General features: G+C 46.7%; 1 protein-coding gene across 15 annotated transcripts in view; it reads right to left on the bottom strand.

The window, feature by feature from the left end:
- The window catches only part of MAGI1 (membrane associated guanylate kinase, WW and PDZ domain containing 1), a 642,539-nt gene extending 629,754 nt beyond the window's left edge, over positions 1–12,785 (bottom strand). For 12 of the 15 annotated variants that reach the window (XM_086697639.1, XM_086697641.1, XM_086697642.1 and 9 more), the window contains exon 1: positions 11,850–12,784. In XM_086697639.1, the coding sequence (XP_086553765.1) occupies positions 11,850–12,162 (313 nt within the window). In that variant the 5' untranslated portion in view covers positions 12,163–12,784. Of the gene's footprint in view, positions 1–11,849 lie in introns of all 15 variants that reach the window. The other 3 variants (XM_086697648.1, XM_086697649.1, XM_086697651.1) reach the window with 1 other exon arrangement.
- Positions 12,786–14,287: the final 1,502 nt, after the last annotated feature.

The following is a 14,287-nucleotide window of genomic DNA, read 5'->3' as shown; positions in this document are numbered from 1 at the left end:
ACCACTTCCGCTCAGGTCAAGATCTCACAGTCTGTGGGTTCAAGCCCCACGTCGGGCTCCGTGCTGACAGCCCAGAGCCTGAAATCCGCGTCGGATTCCTGTGTCTCCCTCTCTCTCTGCCCCTCCCCTGTGTATGCTCGCTTGCGCGCTCTCTCTCTCTCTCAAAAATAAACATCTTAAAAAGAGTTTAAAAGTAACAAGATAAAATTCATGTGAGCCAAGAGTTCTAAACATCTGTACCAAGAAAAAATCTGAAGTCCACATTTTTTACATTTTTTAATGTAAATATAACGATATTCACCAATGTGCTGTGTAAAATACAAAGAGAAAACTACCTAAATTTCAATGTTCATCCTCCAAGCATGGTTTAATAATATAGCACAGCCTGAAATGGTTCTACAGCCACTGAAATGACAAAATACATATATGTGTAGTATATAGAAAAAACATCTATGATATTTAGGCACCAAAAAAAAAATTCATAAAACAGCATGTGTTGTATTATCCAATTTTCATAAGAAAAAGAACCTCTCAAAAAAAATACCAGAAAAAAGTGTGTGTGTGTGTGTGTGTGTGTATAAAAATAGAGTATTAACACATATTTCTGAGTGTAATTACAGACAATGTAGATATGTTTTCCTTTCATATTCACATCTTTCTGTATTATACACACTGTTTAAGTGAGGAAAAAAATAAATTTCACAGAGAAAAGAAACATAAGCTGTGGAAGCACAAACCAACTATGAACAGTGATTGACAGTCATACTAGGTCACCATAATATTTGAGTATTTATAAGATTAGAAACCAAAACCTGGATGCCTATGCTTGGGTTGAGAAAAAATCCACACGCTCTAACACCAAGGAAAGTTCTTTTTTAACAACCTGATCCGGAGTTTTGAATTCTTAACCAAGCCACACAGACTTAAACAGGCTGATAGTTGGAGGAGGAAAGGAGCCTGCGCTCTCTATCAGATGTAAATTCTAACGCTCAGCCAAGAATCCAGGTGGTAAAATCCTGACTCTATTTAAATCAAGCCAAAGCGATGCCTTCCGTGGCCACATTACATAAGCCACAGGCTCCATCACTGCACACATCTGGTCAGAATCAAGGCCCTCTAAGACCTTCAACACAATTAATTCAATATTTTCTCTACAGTTCAAAATGCTACAACAACTGGCAGGGAACCATCTTAAATCATCATGGAAAAGTCAGACATATGGCTAAGTATATTTAATATGCCTTAAAAATAAGCCACGGATTTTCTAGCCAACAAGATCTCAGGCAAGAATCTTTATTTATTTAAAAGTTATGCCCACTCGTTACCCTCAAAAGAATGCAACTGAACAGATATTTCACCCACCTACAGAGGGCAGAGATTACAAACAGACAGAAAACAGGGATGCTGCCTTCAGGAATTCAAGAAACACACAATCCAGCATGGCAGACCGACAGGCAAATCTGCAATTATAAGACACAGTGGTCTTGAAATCAAGATGTATGTGGAGGGAGAAAAAGAGAGCTCAGAGGAGGAAGGAATCAGCAGTGTTGGTGAGGGAGAACAGGCAGGCAAGTAAGTAGAAGAACTTGACCATATGGAGCGGCACACTCGGTGTCCCGGCCCACAAACACTTTGGGAATCCATTTTCATTTCTGGGACTATCCTCGGTGGGGTCAACAGACGCGCTGTAACGCCCTCAGGTGGTAAGGGCACAACCCGAAAGAGGCGCATCCACAATGACCCCCACAGTAGAAGGACACAGGGGCTCCTGGCTACGAAGTCAACACATTCCTAGTGTGTAAACCCAGGATGAGAATTTTGGAAATGGGTAGATCGGAGCTTGAATCTTATCTGTGTCAGTGGCGGGGTGGGGGGCGAGGATAAGTTACTTGACCTCTCCAGCTCATTTCCTCGAGGCTAAAACGAGAATGGCATCATCTCCCTCAGCAAAACCCTTACCTGGGTCTCAGCAACCTATGAGAAGGTCAATAAATTAATAGTTATGATTAGTTTACTGCTCACAATTCAGATTCCCAGTCTCAACCCTGAAGTCCTACATTAGAGCAGCGTTTCTCAACTTCAGTCTTATGGCCATTTGGGGCTGGATAATTCTCTCTTGGGGAGAGTGGGAGGAGGGCTGAATTGCACACTGTGGGATGTTCAGCAGGCTCCCTGGCCTCTCCTCCCTAACTGCCAGCAGCAATCCCACATCTCGAGTTATAACAACCAAGTATGTTTCCAGGCATTGCCAAATGTCCCCTGAGAAGCAAAACCACCCCCAGTTTTAAACCACTGCTTTAGAGGAACTCACTGAAGGGTGTCCATTTCTCAACTGAAAAGCATCATGGTTGCTATTTTGCAGATAATTCTGGTAAACACTGCCTGTATGCCAAGCAGAGGACTAAGTGTTCTGCGTACGTCTACCCATTTAATCCTCAAAAACAGCCGATAAGGCAGCTATTATTCTCATTTTCGACTGGGAGTACTGAGGTTCTGGGAGGTTAACATGCCCATGGTTGCTCAGCTGGGAAGTGACAGAACCTGGATTTGAACCCAACCAGTCTGACTCTAAACCCTTATAACCCCAAGACCCACTGCTGCCCTCGCATTCCTGATTTGAGAACCCAGATACAGTGCCAGGAAGATCAGAGGACCTCAGTGTCAAGTTCTCAAAGACCATTCTCCCTGGGACCCCCAGGAAATAGAGAAAGGACTTCTTCCTCTACACCTATAAGCAACCAGGGACCTAATGACAGTAATTAAATCAGCTTGTCACTGGAGAGGTCCAGGGTTTCCTTCTTACTTGTCTGAACTAATCCAACCACAGCCCTTTCCAAAAAGTGGCATCTGAATCATGCAGAAAAAATAAGGGTTTTTTTTCTAGACTTTAAAAAGCTCTCCAGGAAACTATACCACAACTATCTCTCAAGAGATTCTTTCTTCTCTCTGGACTGTTTTCAAAGGAGGAATATTCAAACAGTAACAGAAGCCAACATTTACAGAGCACACACTATGTGCCAGGGCCTATGCCATGTGGATTCCTTAAACCTCCTCATTTTATTCTTCCATCAACTCTAGGAGTAGGTATCATTATGGTCCCCATTTTCAGATGGGAAAATCCTGGCGCAAAGAGATGAAACACCTTGCCCTGATTCACCTTGCTAGTAAATTTAATAATCTGGCTTCTAATCCAGGCCAGCTTAAATCCAAAATCTACACAGCTACAATATGTCAATAAATTGATATGCCTGGGTTTTATTACAAGCAGCATTGGTGTCCTGTTACCACTGTATCTAGCAATAATTCTGAAACGTGGCTTATAACCAGCGCATAATTGCCTTTTAGTTGCACCATCACACCACCGTCCATAAAGAGGGCTTCAAGTCTTGTCTCACGATAGGCTGAAAGATTGGCCTTATTGTGGAAAACATAACTGTGCCCCATTAAAGAGCACACAAAGTCCTCCGATGGCAATAATGGTAGGGCTGACACCTTAGCATGGAGAAAATAATTCTCCCATGTACTTATTTGTCTTGACAATGGAGGTGGTAACACATAGCTAACCGTGCCGGGAAGAACCTCTCACGGTCCATTTGAGGATGAGAGAGTTTGCAAAGTTCCCAGACATACTCAATATAGTGCTGCCAGAAACCCTTGACATGAAGACCAACTGAAAATGGTCATCAATGCCATCTTCAAGAATGTTCCTGGTGGCACCTCGGTGGCTTGGTTAAGTATCCAACTCTTGATTTCAACTCAGGTCATGATCTCACAGCTCAGGAGACAGAGCCTTGCATCGGGCACTGTGCTGACAGCATGGAGCCTGCTTGGGATTCTCTCTCTCCCTCTCTCTCTGCCCGTCCCCTGCTTGTGCACATGCACTCTCTCTCTCAAAAAATAAGTAGATGATAGATAGGTAGATACATAGATAGACAGATAGATAAAAATTTTTTAAAAAGAATCCTGGATCAATCATCTAAGCTCTACTTGGCCACATCCACAGACTGCAAATGACAAACCTTGATCAAGGTTGATGTGACCCATCACGAATTACCCACATGGTCAGAGACTATCAAATATGGGAATTTTCAGACGCAACCGAGCTCAGGAGAGATTGATTCTAGTTCTCAATTTGCCAGTGGATGTTCAACAAATACTTGAGCACCTACTACGTACCAGGCGCTATTTTCAGTACTAGGAATATAGCAGTGAACAAATCGAGAACATCCCTGCCCTCTGAGAACTGCTATTCTAGGAGAGACAAAATGAGGATTTTACTTATCTTGAAATGATCTATGTAAAATGGAGTGGAATAAAGCAGAAAAAGGTTATGGGGAGTGACAAGTAGCGTGGAGTTAAGGCTTTCAATAATGTGGGCAAAGGAGGTGTCACTGAGAAGGTGATATGTGGTAAAAACTTGAAATTCATGAGGGAGCAAGCCTTCTAGATGTCAAGGTGGGGACTAGGAGGCCATGGATGGGGAGAGACAAGAAATGGCATAGGCCAGATCACGGGGGACCTTGTGAGTCACTGTGAGGACGTCGGTTCTCACTCTGAGATAAGGATGACAGAAATGATTATAAGTAATGGATTACTCCGTTCTTCAATTACTTAGCCATAAAAAGAGAAGATGATTATTTAATCATAAAATGTTCAAATTCCATCTCCTAATGTTGCTACATGCCTTCAGAAAGGTTAGCATCCAGAACACAATGGACTCAACACAGGACACTTGATGATAAAGCAGACATCAATATGATAGGCGTGTCCTTGATATCACGGGGGTTTGTTTGTGGAAACACCAAAACAAATTCACAAGAAATACGATATCAACGCAGACATCCATAGGGGTGCAGTATAGCAAAGCTCCAGTGTTTACGAGGGATTTTTCAAGGTTATTGATCTCACACAGAAGCTGCATAAAGATAGGCAAAAATGCCATAACCCACTTTTTTAGGATGTGAATGTCAGCCCTTAACCAATTTGACAGCCTTTATTCTCAGTGTATACAAAAATCAGTATATCCTGTTACACATATATACAAACTCAAGGAAGGGACCACTAACATCAGAGACCGGTGTTTTGCATTAAATAACCATCGTTTATAAAGCAACATCCTTCATGTAAACCCTTGTGGTAAGGAGATGTCAGAATGTTTTCTCTTATAAACCACTTAATTCCCCTTGGTGGATATCATCAATTCTGCCATCTGAAACCAGCTGGGTAATGAATGCCAACAAATGCAGTGAGCCAACTGTATGCCATTGCCTCATAAGGTCAAGTTAATCTATTTTTAAATAACATAGCCATTGGCAAAGGATGGCCACTGGAAACAATGGACAAGTTGGGTCGCCTGTTCTTGCATTATTTTTTCATAAAAGCTGTGGAATGTTCCACAGTGTAACCTAAAAATATCCTTCAGAGAGTGGTCTTTTAGCACGGAGAATAAAAAGATTGATTTTGAAAGTTTAAGTTAAAAAAAAAAAGACATATAAACACAAAGCACAATTTAAGAGCAAGAGAGGACAAAAATCAGACTGTTTTCTGCAGCAATGATCTGATTTGCTGTTGGCTGGAAAAAATGTACACAGGGACAATGCAACAAGAAAACAGAGGTAAGGTGTCATTCTTATGGATGCTGACACACAGCAGATCCCACATCAACAGAAAACTGAAAAGCCCCCCATCATCCTGTCTGCTCAGCATCTGAAATTTCACTTCTTAAACTCCAGTGAAAGTCAATAGGCAGGAACACTTCAGGGTAATTCATTAAACCTGTGGGTCAATACAAATTATGAGACACGGGGAATCAGCTGATTGGAAGATCTGGTAATGGGGAAAAAAAAATGTATCAGGGTCTTAAATCAGAAGAAATAAAAGATGAATAGAGAATAAAAGGAGAAAGATGTAGACGGCCTAGTCTACATAAAAGACCACCTAGTCTTGCCATACAAATAACAAGCAACAAAGGAAAATCCATTCATGCGTCCAACAAATTTTAGTGAGCACCTAGGATTTGCCCAGGTACTATTTTAGGCCCTGAGAAACAGCAGGGTGAACAAGTGAGGCAACCGTGTTTTACATCCTAAGGGGAGGCGAGGCAGACAATAAAAAAGACACAAGGGGAGCCTGGCTTGCTCAGCTGGTAATATCTGTGACTCTTGATCTCGGGATCAGGAGCTCAACCAACCGCCTGCTGGGCACAGAGATCACTTTAACATAAATAAAAATGTTAACAAAAGAATAAACAGAAGATAATGCGAACCTGTGACAAGGCCATGAAGTCACAAAACAGGATGAGGGGATGGCATGAGACTCCAGAGCCATCTTATACAGGGTCAGTGATGTGCTAGGACCAGCTCACACCGACCCTGGAGAACCAATTACATGCATCTCTTCCGAACTCAGGCCACAGATCTGGGGCTTGTCTCCACGGCAGCCGGTTATTAAACATTTAGCAGCACACGACCTGACACAAAGGAAAAGAATCAATCTTGTGACCATCTGGGGGGGAAGAAAAAGCAAACCCAGGGACCCTGGAGCAGAATTCACGGGACACCAAGACAGGCAGGCCACTGTCTCAAAATGAGAATCATTTCGTTACCGAGCTGTTGTAGTATATCCCAATTGGTCAAAATAAACACACAACATCAAAACAAAACACAAAAAGGCACAAAGAACTATTTTCAATTGCATGTGGTCATAATTCCCTCATGACAGTGAGGGAAAGGGGCCGGTGGCGGTGGTGTGGTTTTTAAGTTGTGTCTTATTTATTGTCTCCATTCTGTCTAAATTGTGGACAGTTTCGGCTTCTGGGTAATTTGCAAAGCCACAAACTTCACCTACGAAAATATGTAAGCATGACCTATAATGTGACCAGTTTGGGAAACTACAATCACACCATTTTCAACTTTTGGAGTCTGGGTTATTCATGGGATTGCAGCATTTTATGAGTGCAAAGGACATCCACGGCGCACCTGTTTATTTTGGGCACAAAAGAAATGAAGAGGGGCACCTGGGTGGCTCAGTCCGTTAAGCATCTGACTCTTGGTTTCAGCCCAGGTCATGATCTCATGGTTTGTGAGTTCGAGCCCCACATGGGGCTCCGCACTCACAGGGCTCCACAATGACAGTGCAGAGCCTGCTTGGGATTCTTTCTCTCTCCCTCTCTTTCTGCTCCTCTCTCTCTCTCTCAAAATAAACAGACTTACAAAAAAAAAAAAAGGAAAAGAAAAAATGAAGAAACTTACACCCAAAGAAGGTGATTTGCCAGAGAGGGTAGCACAAGCTGGCAGAGCCTGTTCTGGGAGCCCAGGACACCTGTGTCCTACACCATAGGCTCAGGGTTAGTCTGTACCTTAGGGAATTGAGTCTCAAAAGTGAGCCTCAGAATCACCTGAGGGCTTGTTAACAACTGCCCCATTGGCCCCGCCTCCTGAGGTTCAGAATCAGTAGGAAATTAGCACATCTAACCAGTTCCCAAGTGAGGCGACAGGCCACTGGTCTGGAGGCCCTACTGGCCCACTGATGGAGCAGTTAGAAGCATGGGCTTTTGGAATCCAACACGGTTGAGTTCCAGCTCTACTTCGGCTACTTGTATGACCCTCGGAAAGGCTACCCAAACTCTGGACCTCAGTTTCTGACATCTGATTCCAGTTGTGAGGAATAAAAGACAAAATGTCCACAGAGTACTAGCTTAGCCAAGGACCGGGCACATTCTAAAGCAAGTGCTTAGCTTGTATCCTATAGCAAAGTATCCTTAATTACCTTATTTTCTTTTTCCATATACACTAGAATTCAAAAGACAGGGATGATTAAAGACTGGCAAAAATGTGGAGCGACTGGAATATTTCTGGCATCTCAATTCATAATAGCCAAAAGGGATCAATAGCCCAAATGTTTACTGACAAGCAAAAATATTTTAAAAACTGGTATGTACAGGAACTCCTGGGTGGCTCAGTGAGTTAAGTGTCCGACTCTTCATTTCAGCTCAGGTCATGATTTCACACTTTGTGGGTTCAAGCCCCATGTCAGGCTCCCACACTGAAAGTGCAGAGCCCGCTTGAAATATATATATATACATATATATATATATATATATATATATATATATATATATATATATGAAAAAAAATACCTGGTATATACACATACCTACAATGGAATACTACTCAACAATAAAAAACAACAATGAGGGGGCGCCTGTGTGGCGCAGTCAGTTAAGCGTCCAACTTCAGCCAGGTCACGATCTCGCAGTCCGTGAGTTCGAGCCCCGCGTCAGGCTCTGGGCTGATGGCTCAGAGCCTGGAGCCTGTGTCCGATTCTGTGTCTCCCTCTCTCTCTGCTCCTCCCCCGTTCATGCTCTGTCTCTCTCTGTCCCAAAAAAAAAAAAAAAAAAAACAACAACAACAATGAGGGGCACTGGACTGGCTCAGTCAGTAGAACATTTAACTCTTGATCTGGGGTTGTGAGTTCGAGCCCCACATTAGGTGGAGAGATTACTTAAAATCTTTAAAAAGAGGAAGAAGGAGGAGGAGGAGGAAAAGAAGAATGATACACACAATATGAAATCTCCAAAATATTTTGTTCAGGAAAAAAAAAAAAAAAAGCCCAACACCAAAGAGTCTGTAGAGCTTTAGTTCATTGATAGGAACTTCAATAATAATAATAAAAAAACTTATCCATGGTAAAAGAAATAGGACAGCCTTTGCCTCTGGAGGAAGTGTGGGGAATGGACTGGAAAGGGGCAAGAGGGAAATTTGTGAGGTAATGGGAATATTCTAGATCTTGATTTGAGTGAACATAAAATAAACATATACATTTGTCAAAACTCACCGAACTACATAGTGAAGATCTGTGCATTTCACTACAGATGAACATAATATATACTTACAAAGCATAACAAGTATATACATGCTATATTATAGATACAAAATAACACACTGTATATAACATAGACAGGTATCCATACATTTTTTTAAGCACCTTGTAACAAAAGACTGTCTCCTCCATCTAAAATGAACCAAGTCCAAGCTGGTAGACCCATGGAGCTTGGTTCCTTCACAATTCAGTCCTGCTTCATATAATACCATTTGCTACAGACTATTTTAGTCTGTGCATCTTTCCAGGGAGCTGCCATGAAATAGAAACAGAATTTTCTCCCACAGGAAGACCGTGACATTTCCATACAGATGGCACCCAAAGTGCCCTGTGTCCCTGGGAGTGGCTAGCTCAGGGTGTGGAAAAAAGTAACATTTTCCTTTACCACGTACCAAGGATGAGCCTACCTAATATGATTCAAACACAGTAATGAAGACATAGTAAGAGCAATTCTGTCGCAGAATTTAAATCATATTCTCGCCATGAAGGGGAACAGAAGATTAGTGAAATGCTCTCCAGTGCCATGTTTCTGTAATGAAGATGTTGAAAGAACTGTACCCATGTAATTATTACATAAAATAGCTTTCACACTGCAATGGATTCCATCCACATCTTAATGCTATCTTGAGTAGAAAAAGTAGATTTACACACACACACACATACACACACACACACACACACACACACACCTGCTATGAACAGTACTGTGCAGCACATAGAATGGTTCTAGATGAAGGGACATAACATTTGGTGACAGTACAGTTTCCTTTCAATCCAGAGGTGTCTGATTTCAAACACACTTGATTATCTGACCAATCCTTCCTTAGTTCCATGGTGAGACAGCCTGGCATTATGTCTCTTGATCTTTGATGACTGGTGGACAGAGGGTCAGCCACATGCATCATCTTGCACATTAAAAACAAGGCCCCACATAGGACCGACTAGGCAGATAATAGATGGGTAGGTACCCCTGCCTTTCCTCCAACCCTCTCTCCAAAATGCTGACACCTGTAGCTGTTCCCACCAACTGCTTTGACACAGTGTTTTCTCTATAGTTCTATCAAGTCCTAACAATCCAGGTACAGGCATTAAGTTCATAATCCAGGTTCCTAGCGCTAAAAGCTAGACTGAGAAATAACTGGTCAAAATGAATTAAACATAATATATCTTCTTTATTGGGCACTTACTATGTGCCAGGCACTGCTCTGCACACTTTCCACTTATCATCTTATGTAATACCCAAACAAACGCCAGTTTACAGATGAGGACACACTCTCAGGGGAAGGAGGTGTTAGACCTCAAGCAAAGCCTGGGGAGATGCACAATGAATAAGGCACAGTCTCTCTCCAGTAAGCTTGCCATCTAGTATGGAAATGAGGAGGGGCCTAACTCATAGATCAGAGTAAGTAAAAACTACAAAGTACACATTTAGGGGAGTCCAAAGGAAGAAGGGTTTATTCAGCTTGGCAGGATGCTGGAGGGCTTCTTGGAGGAGGTGTCCAAGTGGAAGATGAAGACATAAATGGAGGGAGCTTTCTATAAATGTCAGTCCATCGCTCCCCAAACTACCAAAAGGCCTGACAATTCCTTCTGTCCCCCTCCTCTGTTTCATCTGGAACGGGCCTGCTTCCAAGGATCTGCTCAGCTCAGCCCAGCCCAGCCTTCCTTTCCTTTAACACATTCCTCCAGCTGCCACGTGCCCTTCCAGGCCCGCAGCACATATGGGAACTTTTCACCACGCTCAACTTTGCCACCTCCTCTGGTGCTTTCATGCGGGAGAACCTATGTCATGGCACTCGGTGGTGCAAGGGATACTTTAAGGGAATCAAGTCCTTCTCTGTTGGACTGATGCAAGGATAACCCCTTGCCAGCACTAAACTCAGGCAGGAGGGATTCCCCACCACCAGCAACCATCAAAAAAGTTGGCTTCTGAGAGAGGAATCTGCCTTCATTCCCTCCCCAGAAAACAAGCCCCCCAGTCCAGGAGGGTCATATCCACCCCCCCCCCCCCCCCGCCCCACCTCTTTCTCCTAGTGCTTAAGGCTTGCATTGACTGAAACCCTCACTTCTGGTATTTGTGTGACCTTGGGCAAATAACTTATGCGATATCAGTCCCAGTTTCCTTATCTGTAACATGGGGTTTATAAAAACAACCCGATCACAGAATTGTCAGTCAGAGCAAAACAGCCCAAGGAAAGCATTCAACACAGAGCCTGGCACGTAGTAAGCTAACAGTGAATAGTAGCCACCATTATCATCATCAACAATGATGATGGTGGTGGCGGAGAAGGCAGCATAAACTTGGGCCAGATTCGCGCAGACAGAAATACTCCTTCTCCCCCCCCCCCCCCTCCACCCCCCACGCCTGGGGCTGGGCCACACGGTGGAGACACATGCGTCATCCAGCTCTGGGGTGAATGCAGGATCTTCAGGAGGCGGGCATAGGAACCGCAGGGCGGTCACGCCCCAGCCCACCTGGAGGGATGCCCTGGGGAAGATTTCCCGACGGAGGAGGTCAGTAACCATAGACCCCTCTTCTCGTTCGTACCCATTCTCCGGGTCTGGCAACAGATAAGTAGCAAAAGAACGCAGCGGCAGCGCCTGCTGCATCACTCCTCCGAGAAGCCTGGAGGCCGTCCACTTTGCCCCTGACTCGGTTTCCCAAGCCTCCTCGCGCAGACAAGCCGCGCTGTACTCGGTGGCTGAGATAACAGGTTGGCAAACCGGGCCTGGGAAAAGTCTCTCCGCTGCCCGGAGGAAACCCAGCCCCCTCTTTCCAACGCAGGTGGGCAAACAATCCACAACCTCTCAACAACTTTGCTCATTTCACCACGACAGGGCGCACGACCCCAACTTCCCCTCCAAGCTGCGCTCGGAGGAGGAACGCGGGAAATCGAGATGCGGCGGGGGGCTCTCCGCAGGCCGCTCCCCGTTTTGCGGGCGCCTCCGGGAGGCGCGTCCCGTCTTACCTTGTCTGACGGCTTTGAAGGTGACGGCCTCCTTGCAGCTGTCGATGACTCCCAGCACGTCATAGCGGGGCAAGCCGGACACCCGGATCCCCTGCACCTCCAGAAGCAGCTCCCCCTCGCCCAGCCAAGGGCCCTCGCCGCCGCCGGGAAGCCCCGCCGCCTCGGCCGCGGCCACCGCTCCGACATACGGAAACTCCCCGTTCTCCGCGCCCCCCAGCACCGTCACCCCCAGCTCGCCCTGGGGTCCCCGTCTCACGGTGCATTCGTGAACCTTGCTAGTCCAGTGGTTCTTCTTCTGGATCACTCTCGACATGATGGGCTGTTACACCCCTCCTCCCCCCACAAAAAAATAATAAATGAGAGACAGGTGCCCCCCACAGCACAAGCCCCCAGGCCCCCCCGCTGGTTCATGGGAGGGACATCTCCCCCCAAATAACGCAACGGGAGGGAGAAACTTGGCAGCCTCTCTCCCCTGCACACACTCGCTCACTCAAGCCATCATAAAACAAACTTTCTGGTCTTCCCCGCGAGCCCTGCACAGGCGCCCGCGAGCTTTGTTTGCATTCCGGTGCTTCTCGGTCCACGTTCCGGCGCCCGACCGTTCTCTCCGGGACCAGAGTCCACTCTGCGCCGCTCGGGTTATTTTTTTTCCTTCCTTCCTTCCTTTCTTGCCTCTTAGAAACGCGGTGTCTTCTCTTTTCCTCCCGCCTGGCTCGCCTTCCCTCGCTGGCGGGCTGTTCCTGAGGGTGAGGGAAGCCCTTCCAGACAGTTGCTGGGAGCCCTGGAGACGCGGTAGCCGAGCGGGGGTTGGGGGGGACAGGAGGGAAGTGCCTGCGGCCCCTTTAAGCAGATACAAAGGCTCGGCTTGTTTTGTTACAGTTCATTCTATTCCGCGCCGCCGAGCGCAGCGGCCGGCGAGAGGAGACGCGCGCGCATGCGCCCCGCGGCCGCCTGCCGGCCGGCCCGCCCCACCTCTCCTTCCCGAAGGGAGAGATTCCAGTGTGCTTCCCGTTGGGTCCTAAAACCGATCTTGCAGACGGCAACTCACCCGCCTCCACGCACCCTTCTTATTCCTCCTTCCCTTGCCTTGCCCTGGAGTCAGCCAATCACTTGGGGCTAGGGGGACGCGCACGTGTTTTACTCCGACTGTTTGCAACTTTTCAAGTACAGGCAACCTGGCTTTGGCATTTTAAACCCATTTCAAACAGGTGGGGGTTGGGGAGGCTCACACACTCACCCTCGCGCTCACACTCACGCACACACGCACGCACTCACGCCTGCCTAAGCCTCCTCGCCGCCCTCGGCCAGTGGCTGGCCACGCTGTCGGTCACCCCGCCGGGCTCGTCCACCCCCGCCCCTCCCCCCCCCACCCACCCACACCGCCCGGAGGCAGTTCAGTACCCCAGAGCCGGACGAGACCCGGAGTCGCGCGTCTGCTCCCTGCCTGCCTGCGCCCGCCGGTTCGGGTCCTGGAGCTGGGACTGCCAGTGTCTCTGCGGCCCAGGGTCCCCTGGCCGCCCACCTGGGATCCCTGTGAACTTTAGGATCCCCTTAAACTTTGGAGCCAACTTTTTAAGCCACGGGGAAAACTATAGGCAAGGGAATGGAGCCAACTGGCTGGAGGGGCTTCAGGTCTTCAACCTCAAAGGGGTCTAGCTTTTTAACTGCCTTTTCAGCAAAGACTTCTGGAGCCAGTCATCTGTTCCAGGCTCAGGTTCCTGGCTGAGCCGAGAATCCTTCGGACCCGCCCTGGGGCCAGGAGATTAGGATCACCCCCGGATCTGCGATCTGCACCCGCGCCCAGACGCCTGCGGGGGCGGGGGCTGCACAGCCAGCTCTCGGAATTCACAACCCGGGGATCGGTGCCGCCCTGGGGTGGGGACAGAGCGAGTGCCTTGCCTCCGCTAGGTTTCGGAATGATCTCGGAGGCTGCAGACAGAATACCCTGCACCGGGAACGCTGCCCTCCCCAAATACCCCCCCCCCCCCCCCCCCCCCCCACGGAGAGTCTCCCAAGCCATCTCTTTTCCTCGCTGATTTAGGACATACATGTTCGTCTTTGGTCACAGAAGAGATACCAAGTGTTAAACAAGGGAGGGGAGTAGATGGGACTCAGAAAGGCTGGGATGCCGCAGTGATTGGGGTTGAGAACCAGCCTATGGTGTTTAGATTCCCACCCATCCAATCTCTGTGTGACTTTGAGCAAGCTCCCTGACCCCTCAGAGCCTTCCTTTCTCCCCTGTCACGTAAGTATAACAATAACTTACAAGGTTCTTGGGAGTATTACATGAGAGAACACTTGTTAAGTGCCTAGCTTGTAAACTGAATACTTGTAAAGAGGCTTATAATAAAAACTTATATTAGTAGTAGTTGTATTTGGAAAAACAATTAGGAAATCATTTGGGGTCTCCAGTTAGATGTTGATGATAATTCCTTCTC

Source organism: Puma concolor, chromosome A2, assembly GCF_028749965.1.
Source record: "Puma concolor isolate L17-30 chromosome A2, mPumCon1.1.hap2, whole genome shotgun sequence".
Taxonomy (NCBI): Eukaryota; Metazoa; Chordata; class Mammalia; order Carnivora; family Felidae; genus Puma; species Puma concolor.
The sequence above is the reverse complement of the archived record's forward strand: the minus strand, read 5'-3'. Positions and strand labels throughout refer to the sequence as shown.